Below are 25,027 nucleotides of genomic sequence, written 5' to 3' on the forward strand. Positions count from 1 at the left end.
AAAACCTGGGAGAGGGCTTATCACTCTGTGGTTGGCTGTAAATAATACCATCGACCTTATCCGTCATCTCAAATGAACCCTTAGCAAATTTTTCTCTCCATCAACTTCCCTTGGGCCAAGGTTTTTACTCAGTCTTTGAATTTTACAAGACTAAGCCACATTCTGTTTCCTTCTTTGTTTTTAATACAGTTTGAGGTTTGTGAAACTTTTCATTTAAATGCAGTTTAGGGTTTTTGTTTTGTTTTGTTTTTTTAGTAAAACATTCTCTTAAGGGGAAAAGTATTAGGAATTATCTGATTGTATATTTGAGAGTTTTATTGTTGTTCTTAAAAACATTCATCTTTTAGATGCTGATTATTACTTTCTCTAGAAACATGAATTGAGCCAACCTATATACTTTCTTTCATTGATTTTTCTTCTAAATTTTTCTAGGAATAAAGCCCTATGTGCCTTGTTATTGTTGTTATAATAAAATATGTATGAGCTCCGATTTACCATTTTCACCATCCGCAGTGTGCAATCCGGTGGCTTACATTCACACTGCTGTACACCCATCACAGTTTCCAGTTCCAGAACTTTTCATTATCCCAAACTGAAACTCTGTCTTCATTATAGTCCCATTACCCTTTTTTCCCATACCCTAGGAACCACTCTTTTTTCTATCTCTATAAAGCCCCTTCTGTTCTAGGTAGTTCATACACATCTTCACTTAAATCTCTCCAAGCACCTCACCTTCAGCCTGTCCCTAACTAGACTTTTGTCTTCCCACCACACACTCCTCCTGTATTTCTATCTCAGAGAATGGCAGCAGTAGCCACCCAATTTCCCAAAGCCTAAAGCCAGTCCTTCATTTCTTAGTCCATATTCCATCTCTTCATCCACTGGCACTGACTCTGCCTTCCTCCCAATTGGCATGACCCATTAACCAGATTTTTCCAACAGTCTCCTAATTCATGTTCCCATCTCCCTGAAACCAGTCCCTTCACTACAGAGAAAACCATCTTGTTCAAATGCACATCTGACCATGTCACTCTCTGACTTGAAATCTTCACCAGTTCCCTATTGTTTGGGGAATAAGATCCAAATCCTTCACATGATTTCTGAAGCTATTCATACTGCCACCCCAGCTCACCTCTTCAGCCTCACTGGTTCTTTCTGCTCACCTAACTTACCTCTCTTTACTCATCCTTCAGACCTTGATAATAATTGAGATGTACTAATAACTGAGACTTAATAATAATTGAGGTTGCTAATATTTATTAACAGTGGCTATGGGCTAGATACTGTTTGGAGCTCTTGTAGGTATATAATTTATTCAAGCCCCATAACAACCTTATAGAGAAACTGCTATCATGATCCCTGTTTTTTAGATAAGGAGAAATTAAGTAGCATGCCCAAGGTTCCTTGATCTAGCAGAATCAAGATTCAAATCTCACCTGTCTAACCACTGGCAAGCATTGCCCCCTTCAACTTAAATGCCACACCCACCAGGACATCTCCAATTGCTCAAATCCATGTGTATGTCCTCCTTTATCATGATTTATTTCCCCTGTTATAAAACTTACCAGCTCCTACATAATAATATGTTTCCATTGCTTGTTATAATTGCTGGTAATTTACTTGCTACCATTATAATATTAATTAGAAATTCAATGAGGGCAAAAGATCTTATCTATCAAAACCTGATAAATAGCTGGTCCACAGTAAATATTTTTAGTGGATGAATATGTGAGTGAATCATACTTTAAGAGCTATAAACAGATTAGAACCAAAATGTCCCTGGAACTGCTGACGAAAATAATCTAGAAATATCTAGAAAAACAATCATTGTTTCTCTCGTAGAAAGGAAATAAAGGTTAAAAAAAGACAGAGGGTGGAGGAAATGTGGGAGTGAGAAAAATCTTTGATTGATTTCAAATAACTATTTCTAGAAAGCTGGGAAAATGTCCTCATTTATCCTTTAACGCTTAGATAAGATGAAAAAATATTTTCTATAGAAACTAAATCCTTGAATTATATTCAAGGGACATATGGGCACTAATGAAAGCTTTTTTTTTTCTGTCTTCATGTCTGAGTTAATAATCTCAACATCAAACATCTCTGTGTAATTAGGATTAGTTATGGGATTTTAAGAAGTTGAATACTTGCTAAATCAAACTTTAGAAAAGAGAAGATTACCAGCTTTTGGAAAATATGCTTTTTGGTCCCTTCAGCGTAACTAACATGTCATTCAGAGTATTTGAGACAGCATGTGTTAAATGTGTTTCCAAATGTCAGTGATTCACTCCTTTCCCTTTAGTTAAGACTGTGTGTGTTGAAGTCTCAAAGTGTGTGATTTGCCTAGGGAATTCTCTATGTGGATGTCTGGAATTTAGAGTTTGTTGTTTTGATTTGGGTTTTGATTTGGGGCTTTTCATTACTAAAGTAGTAAGAAAGAAATAGAGGATCTTTTCTGATACTTTTACTTGGAAATTTTACATTTCTTCCTTCCATAAAATTTCAACACTTCTGATAGGTAGATAAAGGACCATCTTGGTGGGAATCATCTCCAAGACAGAAATCCCCAAAAGGGTGATCCATTGTAAAAAATTATCATATTGCAAGGTTATCTTTGGGAATTGATGATATATAATAGTTAGAGCAAGATAATGGATTAGTATAAGTAGCTATCATCCAATGGAGAGCAGGGCCATAGGCCAGTAGGTTCCAGATTATGGAAAAAGAGTCAGGGTGAGAATCCAGGGAGGGATTTCTAGGCAGCTGGGAGTAGCATGAGGACAGGAAGTAGAGGTGGGAGGAGCAGAAGGCAGCAAAGATAAACTCCTTTTACCTCCCCTTCTCTAGGGTAGAGTTCTTCCAAGTTGACTTTTTATAAACTCTAATCAAAACAGGATATAGGGAGAAACAAAGAGATTGGAATTATACTGGTTAAGTATAAAAGTCTTCTCTTTGCATATTTGGAGTATTGAACAAAATTAACTCTAATTTCTAGACAAGACCATGGTGGGTAGAAATTTGTATTCAAGGAAATTCTCTTGCAAATGTTCATCAAGTCTTGTGATGAACCGTACATGTTACTGGATTTCGCTTTTGCCAGATTAGCATAAGGGATGTCTGTTTATTCATGCCCTGAGTTTAACATTAACATCAGTGAAAATAATGTCCAAAATAAATATGAGCATTGTGTTCCTCGGTGAAACCCATGTTTACCATTCAACACATTTTCTTCTAAAATTTTACTTTCCTCTTTTTCTCTCAGATTTTTTCTGAGTCAGTGGTCACAGATTAATTTCTGTGCAGCCCTTCTCACACAGGTGTTTGAAATCAAGGGCAGCTCCCAGGCCCCACATGCTTCATGTCGGGATGTAATTTATTCTGCCCCTTGAAATCCAAGCCGGTGTTCTTTCCCGTTGTAGGTATTGCGGCCACTGAGCTGTGAGTACAAGATGGAAAATGTGACCAGGATGGTGGTGTGTGACCTTGGGAACCCTATGGCGGCTGGAACAAATGTAAGAGAAAACCAGCAGAATGCACCAATTTCCGTCGAATTGAATTTTACAGAGAAATCGTACTCCCCCATTAGCACTCATCAACCTAGCACACAACACCCAAGACAAATTAGGCAGGAAATTACCAAGGTGGAAGAATTTAGCACTAAAACCATAGACTGATGATCACAGATTAAAAATACAAAAAGATGTTGACTTTTACAGGATTTCTTTTTAGACTTTACATTTATGAGTCTTTTTCAGCAAATCTATGAAGATGTTCTTACTAGATTTTTTTCCTTAAATATATATATATATTTTTAATTTTATAAAGACTTTCCCCCTTGAATTAAAAAAAATACAATGTGGGGGGGGCTTAAAATAGCTTAATTTTAGCAAAAAAAAATTAACTATTGTTTTCAGTATACCTTCCTATATGGATATTATTCACAGTATTCATATTTAAATTATTGCTCTACTGTAGCTTTTGAATCAATTGTGCTAGGTATTCATTTGAAAAATAACACAGAAAATTGTTGATAGCAAGGGCAAAAAGGTTGATGACTTTCTCTGACATGCTTGTAAAAGAATAGGAGTTATTTGTTTTTCTCCTTCTCCTCCTTCTTTTACTTCTGTTTCCAGATTTAGGAACTTTCCACTGAGGACTACTTATGGACAATCAATTTCTTTTATGTAATCCTAGTTTAAGTCCACACATAGTAACTTCTTGTAATAAATCTCAACATGGAAATTATATTATAAAGTCATAAGGCAGGAAAAAAATTCTGAAATCTGAAAATACTACATAATTAAATCTTCCATAAACTGAGCTAACATATTCTTGGATTTAAAATTAGTGTTCATATTTATCAATGAAATGGTTTGTTTGGAAAATTTTGTGAAAAGTTATAATTCTATGTAGGTTTGTTTTCAAGTGACTTCTCCATGGATTCTAAAGAGTGCTGCTCCTCTGGGCATCCTTTTAAAGGGAGCTCTGCAGTCACTAAGAGCATCCTGTCCTTCCCTGGGAGATCTAGGCACACACTTGCATTTTTAAAAAAACGGAGAAGCCTTCCAGTAAATAAATCTTTTAGGCCAATGCTTCACACAATTGCCTGATCATGTGAAACTTTTTTCTCAAATAATATATATTCCCAATTTATACTTCAGGATATAAACAAGAATAATATAGATTATATAGACTGTACACTGATATTGGGTATTTTTTAAAAATGTACCAAGCTGTAGTCCAGTAAACTTACTTCTTGGGTCAAAAAAATATTTAAGTGAAAGGTAAATTCCTCTAACAGATTACTGTTGGGTAACATGGATCGATTCTCCTGTGTGTTATAAACCCAACCCTGGAGAAAGGGGGTACTTTTGTGCTCTTTTATTCAGTTTTCAAAACAACCCAGTGAGTTAAGTATTCCTGCAATTTATGGATGAGGAGACTGGGGCACAAAGAAATCAAATGAATTACCCAAAGTCACACAGAAGTTGAAGACAGAACCCAGATTTAAACCAGGCCTAACCACAAAGACCTTACTCTGTCTGGTCTGCAAAACTGTGAGAGGATTTGGATAAAAACTAATGAAGAGCAGATGAGACTTTAAAATGAATCCATGGAAGAGAATGGGATGTCCAAACTGAGATATTAGAACATTTTTCACTATAATCCTTTTTAGTTAGAAGCTAATAAATTCTTTTGCCAGTTTTGAAGAAAAATATCCAAACACCCAATATGATTACCTAAGGACAAATGAAAATGAACTGACATGGTGCCATAGAGTTAGTATCTGTAGGTGTAGTCACTCTGTCCTTCTCCAGTATTGGTAAGTGTTAAATCTGGACCAGAGTTTGTATAAGGTCATTGATAACAGAGGATAGTCTTGGAGCAAAAACTGGCCACCAGTGTCATTCAAAAAGGAGGGTAAAAATGGTGGTGTGGTCTGAACCACAAATGTGTTTATGTGAAAGGATGTCAATCCATTTTACCAGCAAATAATCTTTAAAAGTCAGGGAAGTAAATTGTTTACATTCATTTATCTCCGAGTTCTCTAGTAGGAGAAACCTAATAGCTTTCTTATCTTACCCCTTAATGCCCTTAAACACATCAAATTTTATTGCATTCTGTTTTGTTATAAAAGACTTTGATTTATTTACTTCTTCATTTTGTACTTTTAAAAGACTCTCAGTGAATTGTAGTAAAATTCCAAATAGAAATGCAGCTCTTAATCTTTTTTAAAAAAATCATAAATCACCAGGAATATTTATCTCAGTCCCAATATTTTCAAAAAACTAATTTCCAAGTGACTTTTAGCATAACAAAACACTCAGGGTAGTATTTAGAAGTTTTACTTCTGATTTTTAAATAGTAAAGTCATATTCCTTTAGTAGTTATAATAGAAAATAGTTCATGACAATAAGGTTCCTAACAACTCGCAAATTTTCTCTAATAAGAAAATGAAAAGAGAAAAAAGGAGGGGAGATCAAAAAAATTTTTGAAATGAATGTCCCGAGATCTGGTGTTAGGTATGAGTTAAGACCACATGTGCCTCTTATCAATATGACCTTGCCATGCCTCGATTTGTCTTCATCCCTGTGAACTGCTCTATACTGAAGACCAACATGAAGCAGCCTCATTCACAATATTGTACAATTCCCATCATGGGTGTGTGCAAACAAGGGCACACTCCCATCATTCTTTTAACAATTTTTACTGCATCCTTCTGTGTGCCTCTTGCTAAACTAGAATCTGACAATATAAATATGAAAATACCCAATTTCCTTTCAATATGAAAATCTAAATTTGCAAAGTCATAGGTCTGAGTTGTGGTAGAGTAGTACAAGGAGACCGAGAATAAAGAGGTAAAAATTCTTCCTGGCCTGGCCGATGACTACAGAACTTAAGACAACAACTCTAATCCTGAATTTTGAAGCCGAAGTAGGAGTTCTTCAAGTAGAAAAAGGCTTAAAAAAAATCTCTCAAAGAAGAGAAAAGAGCATGAGCAATGGCCTGACAAAACAAAAATCACCCATTTGGAATTAGAAAGGACTTGCTTGTTACTGGAGCACGAGGGTGCACATGCTTTATAATTAAGATACATCTTATCAGCTATGATACTTTGGGCAAGTCACAGAGAAATGGGGAAAAACCTACTTGTAGGAAGTTTTGAAGTAAGACACTGAGATGGTGTAAGTAAAGCTACTAGGATGGTGTTTAGCCCTTAGCACATTCCATAAAGTCCAGTGAAACAATGAGGATGATCTATGACCAAAATGATAATTTACTCTTAGAGTTTTATTGATTCTCATTAATGTGTTTTTATATTCGATTTTATTCTCATAGTATAGTAGCTGTGATTCTGGAGTCATTATGCAAGGGTTTAAATTCCTGCTCTGTAGTTTATTGCTCTGCATCTGGAGCAAGACATCTCTTTAATCCTCAGATTGCTATTCATTTATAAAATGTCAACCTATGTACCTATCTCAGAGTGCTTGTCTTGATTACAGGACATGAGGCACATAGGCATAATACAGTGCTTGGAAGAATAACATAATTTTATATAATGTTAACTATTATTCCAACTTCCTCATTTTATATTATTGTTTTCTCTGCTTTTAAAATCTATTTTCTTTTTTTTAAATTTTTTTTTAATATTTATTTTTTAGTTTTCAGTGGACACAACATCTTCATTTTATTTTTATGTAGTGCTGAGGATCAAGCCCAGGGCCCCATGCATGCCAGGCGAGCGCGCTACCGCTTGAGCCACATTCCCAGGCCCTATTTTTAAATTATAAAAATAATAGAGCAAATAATAATAATAATAATAAGAGCAGCTTAAAAAAATTGGAAATAAATGAGGAAAAAATGATCCATACAACCATAACCCTAACCTAACATATTGTTGTGGAATACTTCCCTCCAATACATCCCCACTCCCGTGTGGTAATTTTTCCATGCATAAACTTTTTAAAACATGTTACACAAAGAACTTTGTAACTTTTATTCTTTGTTGTTCACTGTTACATCAACAGCATCATCCACATTATTGCATTGACCTTATAGCTATAATTTAAACAACTATATAATGTCTATCAAACAGAAGCATCATAGATTTCTGGACCAATCCTCTCATATATTTGGGTTGATGCCAATAAATGCATTAGGGAGGTGACATAAAAAGAGGGGGTACAGGACAAAATATAGAGTTTCCTGAACCTTCTGGACCCCTGAAGTCTGATTCCATGACTTCCTCTCAGCTCTCAGTCACCCAGGGCAGAAGCAGATAAAAGGATATTACAGAGACCAAGGCTCGATTTTTGGAAGAATTACTTAGGAAATATTTTCACATAATAACTTTGTGTCTTTTGTGTGTTCTGTTGTTGTTGTCATTGTTTTCAGTATTCTCTGGGCCTCCGGTTTGCAGTTCCACGTCTTGAGAAAACCAACATGAGCATTAACTTCGATCTCCAAATCAGAAGGTTAGACCTTTCAATGCTCACAGTATGGACAGCACTCTTGAGCAGAGAGTCATAGTGAAATATCTGCCACTTATAAGCTCTTTTATATGAAAAATTCTTCTGAAATCAGAACCTAGACTTTCACAGATCAGCTATTCTTCATTTTTCTCAAATTATTTCAGTTTTTTCAACATTTTGGTTCTGACACAGAGTCTGCATTTCATAGGCCTCATTATGAGATAATCAGATTTTGTCCTGGACACCCTTCACCTCACTCCCCTCCACTTTCCCTCCTTCCACACACATGACTTCTCCCTCCCCCACCATACCCCCTAGTCACAGTGCAGTATCAGGTAATCACTGCAAATCTGCAAAAAAGTATAGATTTTGCATGTGCAGTCTTGAAATGGCCTGACATTTTCAGGATGAAGGAGTCTGTAATAGTTTACTTGGGAGCACAATGCAGGCAACAGAATCTCATATTTTGGGGGCAGAGCCTTCTCCAGCAATGATAAACTGAGCCACATAGATAGCCATCTCCCTTTTCTAAGGATGATCCTGTTCAAGAACTCAGCTGTAACTTTGTCCTTTCATTGTCTATTCTGTTTGCTCCTTCATGACCAAAAGTGGTATTTCATAAGCAGGAAGACCCACTGAGTAGTGAGGCATGCAGGTCAAGGCTTCCTGGCACTTCGACTCTAATGAATGGGAATGGAATCAGTTTAATGGCTCAAAATCCATATTAAAAGAAAAGGATCTAGGCATGGTGGTACACATGCAGGTACCTTGTGAAGTAGATAGGTATTTTCTTTTTGTGGTCTGTTTTTTAGTCAGCTACTACGTGACTGTGACTACAAGAACCAACCAGAACAATTGTGGAGGAGAAAAAGTTTCTTTTGGGCCTCCCAGTTTTAGAGATCTCACTGCATAGACAGTAGCCTCTATTCCTTGGGACTCAACATGAGGCAGGACATCATGGCAGAAGAGTAGTGGAGGGAAGCAGCTCACATGATCAGGAAGCAGAGAGAGACTCCACTTACCAGATACAAAATTTATACCACAAAGCTATGCCCCACCTGCTCAGCCACACCCTACCTGCCTCAGTTACCACTCAGTTAACCCCCATCAGGGATTAATTCAATGGTTGGATTAAGGTTCTTATAATCCAGTCATTTCTTCTCTAAACCTTCTTTCATTGTCTCACACATGAGCTTTTTGGTGGATACCTCACATCCAAACCATAATATAGTATAAAGTTTTAAAACTTCAAAAAACTCTGGTATAGATGCACATATGTGCCTTCCATAGTTATAATTTGCTCAACATTTTGAATCCCTGTTCTACTGATAGAAATGACTACAATTTGGTGCTTAGAATTTGGTTCTCTAATAGCAATGCAATGTGGCTAATCTTTAAATTTATCTTAATATCTTTCAAGAAGTGCCATTAGCATGTGATAACTTTTAGAACAATTATTCTGTGCAAAAGATTACCTTTTAGTACTACATCAATGAAAGGTTTCGAGTTTTTCAAATATATAAACTCTAGAAGAGTATAGCATATTTTTAAAAATCTGCAACTTGCATCACAAAACACCCCTCCTCACACTTTGTGATAGCTCTCTTGTGAGGAAGGTATTCTGACTTAACTTAGATATTCTTTTTTGACTTTACCTAGGTATTTCTTAAATTTAACTTAAATATTTTCTGCTGAATCTTAGAACATTTTTTTATTTTCTCCAGATAGCAGTGAGATGCAGATGAAATGAATGTATTCAAAAAATATCTCTTCATGTTACCAAAAGATTATTAAATCACATTTTTATATTGGCAAAACAATGTATTTCCAAAAAAGTTCAGATAGTTGTAAATATTTTCAGTTTGGAACTATTATACTTGTATTACTAAGTTTACAGGGGAAAAGCGCCAAAGTGAAGGACCAACATCACTATAGATATTCTCCTGAAGCTTCTATTTCTCTCTATAATTGCCTATGCCATTGATCCTACAGGAGCATGAAGCTTTATGTACTTGGGGAAGGATATGTCTCTCATAAAATGCATGGCCTTATTTAGGAAGAAAGTGCCAAGCAAATTCACTGATATTTCCTCCTTTCTCTTGATTGCAGTTATGAATAAAAGAATGGAAGCAAACAATTTAACTGAAGAGGCAAAAGACACTATATGATATTATAAATGCCATATCCAAATCCATCTTGTAGAGCATCACTCAAGTAATTAATTCAGTAATGAAATGTTGAATTAGACAGAAAATAGAAATGGGTACATCTTTAACATCCCCTTTCATCTAACAATGGATCATAATTTTATTTCAGGTCCACTCATGACTATTTTAACATTATACTAAAAAAATAAGAATGCAGATGTGCAGAAGGAACTGGAACATAGATGAAACATCAGATTCTCAAAATATATATTATAGAGATAAAAGCGTTTGAGAATATTTTTAAAACTCAAATACTAAAAGTATTTAAGAGATGGACATTTATCTGCTTATGCTGGAAGGCTCTGAAGATGTAAATAAGAATTGAGAGGGTAGTTTTATATTCAGTTTAACTGCATTTAAACCCAAAATAAATTAAACTAATGCTCTGAAGTATGAACTCTTATAACCATATTTGATCACCATTACCTATGCCTAATTCCCTTTTCTACAAATAAAAAAAAGAGAAATGGGCTTTTATAAGTTAATAAGCTTAAAATATTTTCTATTAGCAAATATTTGAATTAACGGTCTTTCCATGCCCCTGATCTAAATGACATCAACATTTCCCTCCCTGGGTAGAGAGGTTCTCACACAGCAGTCCCCACATATAAATGGGGTTTTGCAATTACTCTTGAAGTTACTTCCTAAGTAGTGGTGAAATGAACATTATATTTTCTTTGCTGACATCCCAAGGACCACAGAAAAATATAAAAAGAATGTTAGAAAATAGGAAACAATGGGAAAAAGAAAATGGCATTTGGGTAACAAAGTAAAAAACATGTTTTTCTGTGGTTTATGCCATAAGACGTAGTCATGTAGAGGAAATCCATCCTTCCTTGCATAACTCAGCATTGTGGCAGTGATGGATTGCTTGTTTGAATGTAGCAGGGGTATTTGTGAGGGACACTTCCTTCCAGGAAGGTCAGAGAAGCATCTTAGTTGTATATCAAACCTGGTTCCTTTATTACAAGGAGATCTTGTCAACTCAAATGGTACTCAGTAGCCTGTGTCTCAGGGGATGATTCTGACTAACCTACCAGAGGGTTTGGACTCTGAATCTGCCATTGCTCTTGCTGCATCTTAAAACAGCCTCTAACAGCCTCATGTTAGACTGAAGTTCAAAGACAATTTCAACATTTGACCTTCATTTACATTTTCAGGGTATCATAGTGAATATGTTGTTCTCTAAACTAATTACCAACAAAACTCAATGGAATTATTATGCAATAGCTTAAATGATACTTTTTTCATAATTCTGATTTCCATTACTGCAAAGCAGTAATGAACTAGAAATAGAAAAAAAAAATCTGGTTAATGTGTGGAGCAAGGATATTTCTATTTCAAAACTAAAGAGTTACTCAGTACATTTGGGACCATAAAGTCTGCCACAAATAGAATTATTTGGTAATCATTTCTTGGTGGTTAGAAATTTGAATCCTGCCTTTGAAAGAAGAGGAGGAGAGATGAGGAATGAAAAGAAAAGGTGTGATAATAGTTAAATGAATGGCCTGGAAACTGGAGTTCAAACTTCACTGAAAAAGTTCTTGTAGGCTCCTTCATAAGGTTAACAGTGATGCTCCACTGCAGGAAATGCTGGCACCTGCCTGTTTATATCTGCTATGTGTATTTGTAGGGTAAATTGCCTTATCAGTACAGACAATGGGATCAGGACTTTGCAAAAGCATCATGGGAACAGTTCTGTCTCTTTTTCCTTTGAAAGCAGGACTTCATCCTGTTCTTTCCAGCTCCCACATTTTGAGAGCTTCAAAATCTAGACAGAAACTACCCCATTACCATCACCATGTCGTCAAATCTTGTCCCTTAAATCCAAGTGAGATTCAATGATGAACAAAGAGGAAGCTTTCTCTTCTTAATGAGACCAGAATATAAACATGACCCATAAGTGGCAATGTGGCCACATCCCAGGTGGCTAAAAGCCATCTAGTGACTTCAATGAAAGCACAAATTTAAAAGGCCCAGTGACTGAGCCTCTTGGGAGGTACATTTTATTTTCCTTACAACACTGATTACTTAACACATCTGGTTTTTGGAGCTTAATTTTCATATCTAATCATATTTGCTTGAGGGAATAAAACAGCAAAATTTTAGAAAATTCTGTCACTGTTCAAAGAAATATCATATTAAATACACACTTTCTAGCTTGAGACTCTTGATGCTTTTCAGAAAGATCCATGTCACCTCTGAATGGCCTGTTTATGAAATGCCCAACTTCCTTGGGTCTCGTTTCTCCTTGCCATTAGCCATGTTTCCAATTCACTCCCTACTCCTCTCCCAGACAGTGAGTATGCCATGAACACACACTTATTTTAACATTAACTTAAGTAATAAACCAAGAGGAAGATAAAATTGCTGCCAAAACAATGTATGGTATGAGGCATTCCAGAGCCAAACACAAATGCTTTTTCAATTAAGTGCTGCTCTGGATTATTCATGCCAGTTCCCCTCTTTATAAGCATGGAAAATCAGGAGTTGACTGTGTTGTCGTTTCCCATTTGATGGGCAGTGAACATGATGCTCAGAGATGTTAAGGAATTTGTCCAAGGTAGAAGCCAGAAAATGAACTCAGCTAAATGCCTTTTTGCTTTAACCATTGAGACTAAATAGTGTTGGCTTCTCTAGATCTGTATTGTATTTCCAGATAAAGTGTCTCCTCGTGGAAAGTTGTTTCCTTACTGTTGGTCATAAAAGATCTTAGCATTGCCCTGTACAAATGGTTATGATCTTGTAGAATGAATATACCATTGTTTTCTGAATGATCAGGTTAGGAATGTGTGTTGCTCTTGTGATCATCAGAATGTCTTTTAGGGTCATATAGTGTGTAACACACCTGAGGAAATATAAATTTAAATAATGTATCGTTGTGTTTTAGTTCCAACAAGGACAATCCAGACAGCAATTTTGTGAGTTTGCAGATCAACATCACTGCTGTAGCTCAAGTAGAAATAAGAGGGTAAGTAATAAACAAGACATAAAAATAATAGAATATCATGCAGTAGCAGTAGTGGTAGTATTGCTCCATGTATATAAAGATTTATGATGAAATACTGGTAAAGATTATGTGGAGAGGCTGGGGATATATCTCAGTTGGTAGAGTGCTTGCCTCGCATGCACAAGGCTCTGGGTTCAATTCCCAGCACCATACACACCAGCACCAAAAAAATTATATGAAATATTCCTAATGTATTAGAGATCATAGTTTACTTTGTTACCAGTTTTTATTCTTTTCTACTCATCACTAACATTCTATCAGAAAATACAGTGAACTTTGTATAATAATTAACTCTAAGTATATCAAAACATCAATGAATTCCCCAAACTGACAGTTCAGTAATCAAACTAAAAAAAAAAAAAAAAAAAAAGATAACCAGTTGATGAGAAGCTAGATAAAATAGACAACCATATGATTGCCTGAAAATAAGGTCACTTTTCAATAATTATTTTAGACACAGTGACAATTTAGCCTCACTCTATCACACATTGAGTTTAATAAATAACTAACTCTCAGGTGCAAGGGTGGATGGAATGAACATTCTGTATCTTTTCCCTTTGGTCTTGTTCTTTAAGGAAGGTGCCAATAAGCAATCAACTGAGAGACAGGAGGAAAGTGGTCAATGGACTGCCCAAGTTCTGTTCTTGTACAAATATGGAATCCATTGATCTTGTTATGGGAATTCTGCTTTTTTCAGAACCATCAAGGACTTGGTTAAAAATGTCAACTGGTGTTTTGGACCAATCATCCTTGGGGTTCCAGAATACTGGTTCCCTTCCTTTTCCACAGGTCCTGAGTGGTTTACACTCCTCCACGATAACAGTGGATTTCTACATTTCCAGAGCCGCTCTCCATGGGCCTTCTTATGGCTGTCCCATGGTGCTCTCACAGGGACCCTGCCCAGGTGTCTGGGTACCACTGAGCACCCCCCTCAGTGAATTAGATGATGATGATGATAATAATAACATAATATTATTATCAATACTGCCCATCACTTATCACCATTTTCTGTGTGCTAATCATGTATTATATCTTATTACATAGTAGTATCCTAGTACAAGTAAAGGAATTGTGGTACAAGAATTCAAAGGCTCTACAGGTAGAAAATAGCCAGAATATATACATTGGCAACCTGTCTCCAGAGCTCATGCTCAGGAATGAGCATGCTGTCCTGCTTATGAGACAGAGTTTTTTGGACCCTGTCTATTAAAACTTATGTATGTATGCTCTCTGATTTTTGTATTCAAACAATATTTTTATTTTTACCCACTTTTTTGTGCACATGCTTGTAGTTCATTCACTTTAACTGCACAACAGTCTTACATTGTAAAAATAGAACATAATTAATTCACCCATTCTTCTTGTGATGAAAATTTGGAACCTTTTCTTTTCTCCTTTTTACAAACTTTTTCATGCATGTCTTCCAGTACACAATGGACGAATGTCAGCCAGGCGTTATGTTAAAAACTGAAATTTCAGGATCAGAGAGTTTACACCACTTAACTTTACTAAGTAATTTCAATCTCTTTTTCAAAATAGTTATGTCAAGTTGCACTCCTACCATAAGTGTATGAGAGTTTTCATTGCTACACATTATCAGATAAAATGGTCCAGTTTTTAATTTTAAGCCATTGATGGATAAGAAATAACATGTAACTGAAAGTTTGATATGCAGCTCCCTATCCTTAAATGAAATTGAGATTTTTTATAGGTTCATGTCTCTTAGTTATTCACATTCAGAAAAATTCTTGTTAATATTATGTACATATTTCTACTAAAAAAGGATTGACTTTTCCTTGTCAATGCACAGAACTTTGTTTCTATTCAAAAATTTAGATGCTAATCTATTAATTACACATGTGCAAATATCTTTTCACAATTTATGGGGTCTGTGGGTTTTTTAAGTCACATCTACTTAGTTATAAATTACATACACTAAAATTCAGCCTTTGGGGAGTCCAGTTTGAAGAGCTATAAAACCATAAAAACTTTCAATATAGAACAGTATCATCACCCCAGTAATTCCTATAGATTCTTTTCTAGTCAGTCTTTCTCCTGCACCTAAACTCTGGGAATCTTGATCTATTTTTTTTGTCACTATATTTCTACCATTTCAGAATGTACATAAATGGTCTCATTCATTCAGAGTCCACTTAGCATAATGAATTTGAGAAGCATCCATTTTCTCACCTGTATCAATAGTCTGCTTCTTTTTTCGCTGAGAGGTATTCCATTATATGATGTCCTGCAAGGTATTTTTTATATGGTGAACATATAAGTTGTCTATAGTTTGGGGATGTTAAGAATAAAGTTGCTATGAGCATTCACAGCCAGGTCTCTGTTGAGAATTTTGTTTTCACAAATGGAATTACTGATTTGTACAGGATGTATATGTTTGTAAGAAATTGCCCAACATTTTCCAGAAAGGATATGCCATTTCCATTTTGCATTCTCACTAGCAATGGATGAGAGTTCTCTAGTCATGTTCATCCTAGCCACCATGTTTTGTTTATTTATATTTTGTTACTCCCTGAGGCTTTATTTTCATTTGCTTAATGATTAGTTGTATTGAGCATCCTTTCAATGTCTACTTGCAACTCTTTTTTTTTGATGAAGTGTCTCAATTTTTTCCCTCATTTATTATGTGATTGTTTGTCTTCTTCTTACTGAGTTGTAGAAGTTCTTTACATATTCTAGATAGAAAATCATTCATCAGTTACATGTCCTGAAAACATTTTCTCCCAGTCTAAGGTATGGCTTTATATTTTCTTAGCTGTGTTCAAACAAAAATTTCTAAAGTTTGCATGAAATCCAATTGATTAATTTTTTCACAGTTTGTGCTCTTTGTATCCTGAGAAATATTCTGCCTTTCCAAAGTCACAAATATTTTTATCTTTTGTGTTTTCTACCAGAAGTTTTATAATCTTAGATTTTACATTTAGGTCTCTGATTAATTTTAAGTTAATTTTGGTATTTGGTGTGAGGTTAGAGCTGAAGATTGTCCATTAATTATGGATCCACCAAACAGATTGATCCATTGATGAGATTAGAGCCCTCATAATCCAATCATCTTCAAAAGACCCACATGTAAACACTGTTGCCTTGGAGATCAAGCCTTCAATATATGAGCTTTTCGGGGGGGGGGGGCGCATATCAGATTCAACCCATACAGTGCTATTATTTTCCTATAAGACTTGTTTCAGTAGCATTCTAAAATTTTGACATGTTGAATTTTCATTGTAAATCAATTCAAAATATTTTTAAATTTCTTTTATGATTTCTTCTTTAAGTCATGAGTTGACTCATGGGAAAAGATTTTGTTTGATTTAGATTTTTGGAGCTAATCTAGATATTTTATTTTTGTTTATTTCTGTTTCTGTTCTAGCTCTTGATGAGAAAAAATACTGTTTTTAAAAGATAAGAAAACATAAGCAATTTTTTTACTGTTGTATTTTTACTTTTTAAGGTATTGGGAATTAAACCCAGGGGAGCTCTACCTCTAAGCTACATCCCCAGCCTCTTCTTTTTTAAAATTAATTTATTTAATTTTATTTCAATTTGTTATATATGACAGTAGAATGCTTTACAATGCATATTACATCTATAGAGCACAATTTTTCATATCTCTGGTTGCATACAAAGTATATTCACCCCATTCATGTCTTCTTACATATACTTAGGGTAATGATGTCTGTCTCATTCCACCATCTTTTCTACGCCCATCCTCCTTCCTTCCTCTCCTACCTGTTTGCCCTATCTAGAGTTCATCTAATCCTCCCATGCTACACCTCCCAATCCCGCTATGAATCAGCCTCCTTATATCAGAGAAAACATTCAGCATTTGGTTTGGGGGGATTGGCTAACATCACTTAGCATTATATTCTCCAGTTCCATCCATTTACCTGCAAATGCCATGATTTTATTCTCTTTCATTGCTGAGTAACATTCCGCTGTGTACCACAGTTTCTTTATCCATTCATTCTCTGAAGGGCATCTAGGTTGTTTCCACAATTTAGCTATTGTGAATTGTGCTGCTATGAACATTGATGTGGCTGTGTCCCTGAGGTATGCTGTTTTTAACTCCTTTGGGTATAGACCGAGGAGTTTGATAGCTTTCCAAGGAATCTCTATACTGCTTTCCAGATTGGCTGCACTAACTTGCAGTCCCACCAGCCTTTTCCCCCATATCCTCTCCAATATTTATTGTTATTTGTATTGTTAACCGCTGCCGTTCTGACTGGAGTGAGATAAAATCTTGGAGTAGTTTTGATTTGCATTTCTCTAATTGCTAGAGATGTTGGACATTTTTTCATATATTTTTTGATTGATTGTATATCCTCCTCTAAGAAGTGTCTTGGCCCATTTATTGATTGGGTTATTTGTTTTGGGGTTTTTGTTTGTTTTGTTTTGTTTTGTTTTTTGATGTTAAGGTTTTTGAGTGCTTTATATATCCTAGAGATTAGTGCTCTATCTGATGTGCTTGAGGTAAAGATTTGCTCCCATTCTGTAGGCTCTCTATTCACCTAATTGATTGTTTCTTTTGCTGAGAAGAAGATTTTTAGTTTGAATCCATCCCATTTATTGGCTCTTGGTTTTAAGTTTTTCACTAGAGGAGTCTTATTAAGGAAGCTTGGGTCTAATCCGACATGATGGAGTTTGGGGCCTACTTTTTCTTTCATTAGGAACAAGATCTCTGGTTTAATTCCTAGGTTCTTGATCCACTTTGAGTTGAGTTTTGTGCATGGTGAGAGATAGAGGTTTAATTTCATTTTATTTCATGTGGATTTCCAGTTTTTCCAGCACCATTTGTTGAAGAGGCTATCTTTTTTCCAATATATGTTTTTGGTGCCTTTGTCTAATATGAGATAACTGTAATTATGTGGGTTTGTCTCTGTGTCCTCTATTCTGTACCACTGGTCTACAGATGCCAATACCATACTGTTTTTGTTACTGTTGCTCTGTAGTATAGTTTAAGGTCTGGTATAGTGATGCCACCTGCTTCACTCTTCTTGCTAAGGACTGCTTTGGCTATTCTGGGTCTCTTATTTTTCCAGGTGAATTTCATGATTGCTTTTTCTATTTCTATGAGCAATGTCATTGGGATTTTGATTGGGATTGCATTGAATCTGCATAGTGCTTTTGGTAGTATGGTCATTTTGATCTTTCCATCTTCCAAGCTCTTCTTTAATTTAATTCTTTAGTGTTCTGTAGTTTTCATTGTAGAGGTCTTTCACCTCTTTTGTTAAGTTCATTCCCAAGTATTTTATTTTAATTTTTGAGGCTATTATAAGTAGGATGATTTTCCTAGTTTCTCTTTCTGAGGATCCATCACTGATTTACAGAAATGCCTTTGATTTATGGGTGTTGATTTTATATCCTGCTACTTTGCTGAATTCATTTATTAGTCCTAGAAGATTTCTGGTGGAATTTTTTGGGTTCCAGCACTCTCTTTTACACCTTTTTTGGAGACAGGGTCTCATTAAATTCCACAGCTGGCCTTGAACTAAGCAATGCTTCTGCCTCAGCCTCTTAAATTGCTGAGATTACAGGTGTTCGCCACCATGCCTGGCACTATCTTATTTTTATATCTTTTCAAAATTTTCAGCTATTATATGTGAACTTCTATCTTGTTCTTTAAGCTTGGCTTAGCTTAATTTGGCTAACCCAAAAATAAGTGGGAAGTGTTTGGCAATTCCAAAATAAATTTAAAGTTGGGAAATATTTTTATTTAATAAATCATAACTCAATCCAAGGCTTAATGGAACTTTCTTTATTTTCATATATTTATTTTATGAGATGCATTTCTGCCATCACTTACAGTAAAAATAAAAGAAGAAAATTTCTATTCAATTGTGCCAGTAATCCAAACAGTTTATTAAAGTTAGGTTTCTCACATGGGTACAGTTATTTTAATTGTTAGATTAAAGTCCAAAGTCTGTTCTCTACAACGGTATTGAAGTTCTTTTGGATCATTTTATATAGTAAAACTCTTTCCTCTGAATATGCAGAAAAAGTATTTGTTCCAGTGTTTATTTCTTCAAGGAATGAACAGTTGCTATGCTAAACACCTTCCATGTTCAAAAAATTTTCAAAAAAATTTTATTTTCTTTTGTCCAATAGTATTCATCTGAACATATTTTATCACTTGCTATCTTCTACAGTATTTTTCCTTAATTTACTGTTGCTCTTACAGTTTAAAAAATAAACCAAAATGGGTTTTGTTGAAGCTGAAAATTGTAGATAACTACTACATTCATTTCATAGCTAGATAACACCAACATTGTCTTTGGCCCAATTTATATGCCATTTGTTGGGACAAAGGATCAATTTAGCATAGCTCTATGAGAAGTAAATTTGGCCAGTAGAGATATCACAACATATATTGAGCTTATGAAAAGTAAGATAAATTGCAAGATTTGTGAAGTAATCAGAATTGGATGGGTTTGTGTTAGGAACTATCATGATCTAACCAAGGTCCATATAGGATACTGTCCACAGCATTGTTCAGACAATAAATGAATGTCTTTGCTATTTGAAAGTAATGGGATTTCAAAACAGGGTTCACAACATACTATCAGACCCTCAGACTTGAACTTCTGGACAGCATACACACTGTCAAAAACCTAGTTCCTTTATTCCAGAAAAAATTCATTTCAGGAAAATTAGGTTAATATAAAACCCATACCAAAAATGCTTATACCAATTTATTGAATTAACCCCAAACTGCAAACAACCCAAGTGTCCTTCAATAGGTGAATGATAAATGAATTGTGATACATCCATATCATAGAATATCATGAATTATTGAGAGACGGACAACTTGAATGGGACTCAGAATTATACAGAGTGGAAAAAGCCAATCCCAAAAGGCTGCCTACTGTATGTTTCCATTTACATAACATTCTTGAAATGACAGAATTGTAGAAATGGGGAACAGATTAGTGGATGTCAAGAGAGAAAGGGAGGAATGGGGACACGTAGCCTATGAAAGGCTATCTTTGTGGAAATAAAAATGTTCTGTATCTTAACTAAATCAATGTCAATATTCTGGTTGTGACATTATATACAATAGCACACCTTGGTTTTAGAAGATGTTACCATTGGGGGAGATTGATTTGTGGGTATAAGGGATTTTTTTATATTACTTCTTATAAATTGCATGTGAATCTACATTATCTCATTATGAAATTTAATTTAAAAAAAAAAAAACTATTCCTTGGGGCTGGGGATGTGGCTCAAGCGGTAGTGCGCTCACCTGGCATGCGCGGGGTCCTGGGTTCAATCCTCAGCACCACATAAAAATAAAATGAAGATGTTGTGTCCACCGAAAAATAAAAAATAAATATTAAAACAAATTCTCTCTCTCTCTCTCTCTCTCTCTCTCTCTCTCTCTCTCTCTCTCTCTCTCTCTTAAAAAAAAAACCTATTCCTTGCTTCCAATTCCAGTCTGATATCCAATCCTACACAACACTACAATTAACAGTACACCATTCTTTTTACTAACTGAAGATCTCCAAGAATAATGCTCTAGCCTCTCTTTTAGGAGGGAGGAATATTCAATAGATGTAGTTAGATTATTGCACAGGCTGCTCATTCCAAGAAACTTAGATTATTGTATTTTTTCTTGATGATTTGCTTCCTTTTCTAAAAATCTTCACGTTGAAACAATAGTGTGTCACTGATTTACTTGGGACCCATTCTTTTCCATGGTTTCCCCAGCTTTTAATCAGTCTTCAATGGATAAATAAATAAACCATACTGTTAGGACCCTTTTTAATGATTATTTTTCTGTGCTCCACAATAAATCATATTTATTTATATATTTCTACTTAAGTTTTGTTACAGAACCCTGCTAGAAAGTTTAAGTTGTGTTTGCTAAATATCATTGCATCTTAGGGGCCCCTAAAATATACTGTATATTGGAACAGAGTGGGTGAGCTATAGTGCTCACCTGCAGCTCACCCATTATTCTCTGTACATCAGTTTTCCTTTTGTGTGTAAAATGAGAAGTTTTGATCATATTGTCTCCATAGTACCTGTTAAGGTCTAAAAATTTGATTCTGTAATCCTAGAGAATTTATAACCAGTCCTGTAGGATTAAAACCCATCAGAGCCAAAATTTCAGAGAAAATATATTCAGCTTCTGGTCTGTGTTTGTTCTGTATGAAAAAAATTCCCAGAGATGCATAATGGATAATGAATGTTGAGCATAGACTCCACTCTCTATTGCCAAGCTGAGAAGAAAGTGAAGATTTGGGTGGGGAAGCTTTTGGGAATGGAACTCATGATCTCTGAGATTCTAATGAAAGCAACACACTATGTCCTGTGCTCTTCTCCCCATTACATCCCCAGGTTTGAGCATAACGTGATTTAACCAAATCAAGCAGGAAAAGAGAACACAGCATAATGACAAGAACAGGGCATGATGACAAGCCAATTTGAAGGAGTGATTTTTGAGGTTGTCAGCACAGCAAAGCTGAGCCCTACACTTCTTATTTAACAGTTAACATTAAGGACATGCAAAGGGACTATACAATCTAATAACATTTTGTGGGTTGCCCATTTTGAAATGCCCTTCTCCCACCCACCTCTAGGAAACAATGCACCCAAATTAACTTTGACCACACACATTGGAGATGTTTTCCAATTGTCTGTGGTATACAACCCAAACAGTTTATCATAATTTTCAAGATGAAGCAATACAGACATACTGACTTTAAGTTACTTGCTCTTGGGTCAGAATTTAACCCAATAAGTTGTACTTTCTACCTTGGGAAGAGATTACCCCCAAAGAGGAGAAAAACCAGTAACATTAAAATTTCCTAGAGACTGTGGTAATTATTGGATATCCCTAAAATGGCATTTGGGACTCACCCTTGCATTCTCTACTCTAGAACTCAATCATACTTCATTTTGTTCTGGCTCTAAACCTGGTCTGGTGAGAGGTCTGACTGCATTCATAAGAAACTGAAAAAAATATCTAGGAAAAAGGAATATACAATGACTGTTTTCTATTCTGAAGTCTTAAATCAGAAACAGTATTTCTTTACAATTGGACATCTATCACAGAGGATCCTAGAAATTTACACACACACACACACACACACACACACACACACACATATACAGAAAGAGAGAGAGAGAGAGAGTGTCTCACTTTTCAATATGACTTAAAGCAAGGATTATATAATCTTTTAACACAGAAACATACACACACAGGATGGATGGATGGATGGATGGATGGATAGACAGACAGATAGGTAAATGGACAGATGAATGTATAATGTTCAGTTACTCCTCTCAAGAATACTCTCTGCTATGCCTCCTGGTGTCCACAGATGAGGTGCTATAAAATAGTTGATCTCTGAATAGGAACAAATGTTTCAGATCCTCCACTAATTCCTTCAGTCATTTTGTTGAACTTCACTTCCAGTGTTTTTCCTTGTAGACAAATAACTTTTGAAATAAATCGAAAGCCACCTGTTTTGTCTGATGACAGTGCAGTGAAACATTCCTCCCCTGGGCCATCAGTAGCAATTAACACAGCACTCCATATTTCAGAGTATCCCACCCTCCGCAGATCATTCTGCCTATTCATAACTGGGAACCAGAAACGGAGCCCCGCACAGAGGATGAAGTTGGACCATTGGTGGAGCATATTTATGAGGTAGGTTTGTTTTTTTTTTCTTGTACTGGGGATTGAACCCATGGATGCTTTATTATTGAGCTACATTCCCAGACATTTGTTTTTGTTTTTTGTTTGATTGTTTGTTTGCTTTTTGAGACAGGGTCTCAATAAGTTGCTGAGGGCCTTACTAAGTTACTGAGGCTAACCTCAAATTTAGATCCTCCTGTGTCAGCCTCCTGAGTTTCTGTGATAACATGCATATGTCACTGTACCCAGCTGGGTAACTATTTTCTATTAGCTGTTTTGTATGTTAAAGTTGTATTAGGGTTTTATTTTTATGTTCTTTATTAACAAACATACAGCATTTTGAAAGAACACCAATCCAATTTTTGAGCTTTATGTAGTATTTAGATTTTATGCTATCACATTGCAGTGGGTGGTGGGAGATGTTCTGGGCACTCACAAACATGGCCACTTCTCCTTGGTGGTGAGAGCCATTACATGATAAGAAACATTTTATCCTGTTACTGTTTTCTTTATTTAAATGTTCTTTGTTTGCTCCCTTTTTAATATTTGGATAGCCTATGCATAAAAATGTCTTACTCCCTAGACCCTCTTTCATCTCAGATAACCTTAAAACTCACCCATTGAAGGTCACCAATTGGAAAGGTGCCAGATAGAAAATTTTATTAATTTTTCTTATACTAAAAAATGTACATATAATACATGAGATGGGTGTGTGGCAGATAGATAAGAATAAATTTATTTTTCATTCAAATAACCTGATTAGAAATTAACAATTTATTTTGAAGTTTGAAATAGTCTATTGGTTAGTAAAATATTTTCCAGAAGCAAATAAGCAAAACATGAAAAGAAACTGATGTTCTTTTTCCATTTTAAGTCTTACATTGTGAACAAGATAAAGATTTATTGACATGGAGCTAACTATTTAATTTTTTTTTTTTTACAATTAGAAACCAACTCATAGTAAAGGGTTAGTTTATTCATTGTTCAGCTTTTTGGTTTGGTTTGTTAATAAAGTTAATGCTATTAGTGGAGAGTGGTTATTCCTTTTCAAGGTAATATAAACTGAATTTTGATATAATGAAGTTCTAAGGTGTTTTCTGATTGAGGCCCCTTCTAGAGAGTGGTGATGCCTTATGTTCTTTTCCTATGTAACTTATGCCATCAATTCAATGATTCTAGCTTTGATTTTCATCTCAAGCTACAGGGTCACTAATAGCATTCTCTCAGGGCAACTATAAAGCCATTTCCAAACTGAAGAGTTGTTTCCATAAGTGGGGAAAAGCCTCAAGTCCTGAGTAGGATTAGCCTGGAAACCTCTATTATCTGCCCAAACTGCAGCTCATGTTTGGAAGCCCTGTCCAGAGCTGGATCAAAGTGTGGCCCTAAGCTCATCTGATAGTGAAGGGATAACCCTGTCCCAGTGGCATTCAGATCAGGAAACTCACCAGAAAAATGAAAAGCTGTCAAATAATTTATTAAGTTTGTGTGTGTCTGTTTCTGCTCAAGAAAGTTGAAACTTTATAGTTTGCAAAAAAAACCCAGACTCAATCATTCCCAGGGTAGTGCTGTTTCTGATCTTAGCATAAAGAGATCATAAAAATTTAGGGTAATTACCAACAGTGCCAAAAGCAATCATCAAATGTTTCTTATATGCTAATCTCATGTCTCATAATATACGATACCAATGAATGCCATACTTCTTTGATAATGTCAGCTAAATAGGCCACCTAAATAAGCAAAAAAAAAATTTCTTGTTTCATAGACCATGATAATTATCAGAACTGTGGGGTTGGGGGGAAGATCCCTGTTAACTTTGAAGTGAATTTCTAAGTCCATGATAAATCTAAATATGCTTAGTGTTTTTGGCAAGCTATTTTGTGTACTGTGAATATGGGATTTGTGTGTTAACAACATCCATCTCTTTTCTCGTTGTGAACTTTTTTCCCTGGGATTTGCTGATTAAAACAAAAGTATCTCCGCTTTGAAATATGCAAAATGAACTGAAGTGAGTACCGGCTGGCTTTTGCCCTTGATGGATAACCATTTTCCAGAGGGTAAAAGAGAGTGCATCACATATGGTTGCAATTGACAAGTCAGTAGTCAGGGAACAAAAGGCATATTTTAAATATAAAGAAAAAATCAGTACGTTTTGAAAGCATTTAATTAAAATTGCATTTCTAGTGCT

General features: G+C 35.4%; 1 protein-coding gene across 1 annotated transcript in view; it reads left to right on the forward strand.

Moving 5' to 3' along the window:
* Itga8 (integrin subunit alpha 8) overlaps nt 1-25,027 on the forward strand; it is a 168,056-nt gene that overhangs the window by 97,938 nt on the left and 45,091 nt on the right. The window contains exons 21-24 of the mRNA XM_076873117.1: nt 3,417-3,509; nt 7,894-7,973; nt 13,068-13,148; nt 22,749-22,854. Coding sequence (XP_076729232.1) covers nt 3,417-3,509; nt 7,894-7,973; nt 13,068-13,148; nt 22,749-22,854 — 360 coding nt within the window. The remainder of the gene's footprint in view (nt 1-3,416; nt 3,510-7,893; nt 7,974-13,067; nt 13,149-22,748; nt 22,855-25,027) is intronic.

This window comes from Callospermophilus lateralis, chromosome 13 (assembly GCF_048772815.1).
Source record: "Callospermophilus lateralis isolate mCalLat2 chromosome 13, mCalLat2.hap1, whole genome shotgun sequence".
In the NCBI taxonomy this organism is placed as follows: Eukaryota; Metazoa; Chordata; class Mammalia; order Rodentia; family Sciuridae; genus Callospermophilus; species Callospermophilus lateralis.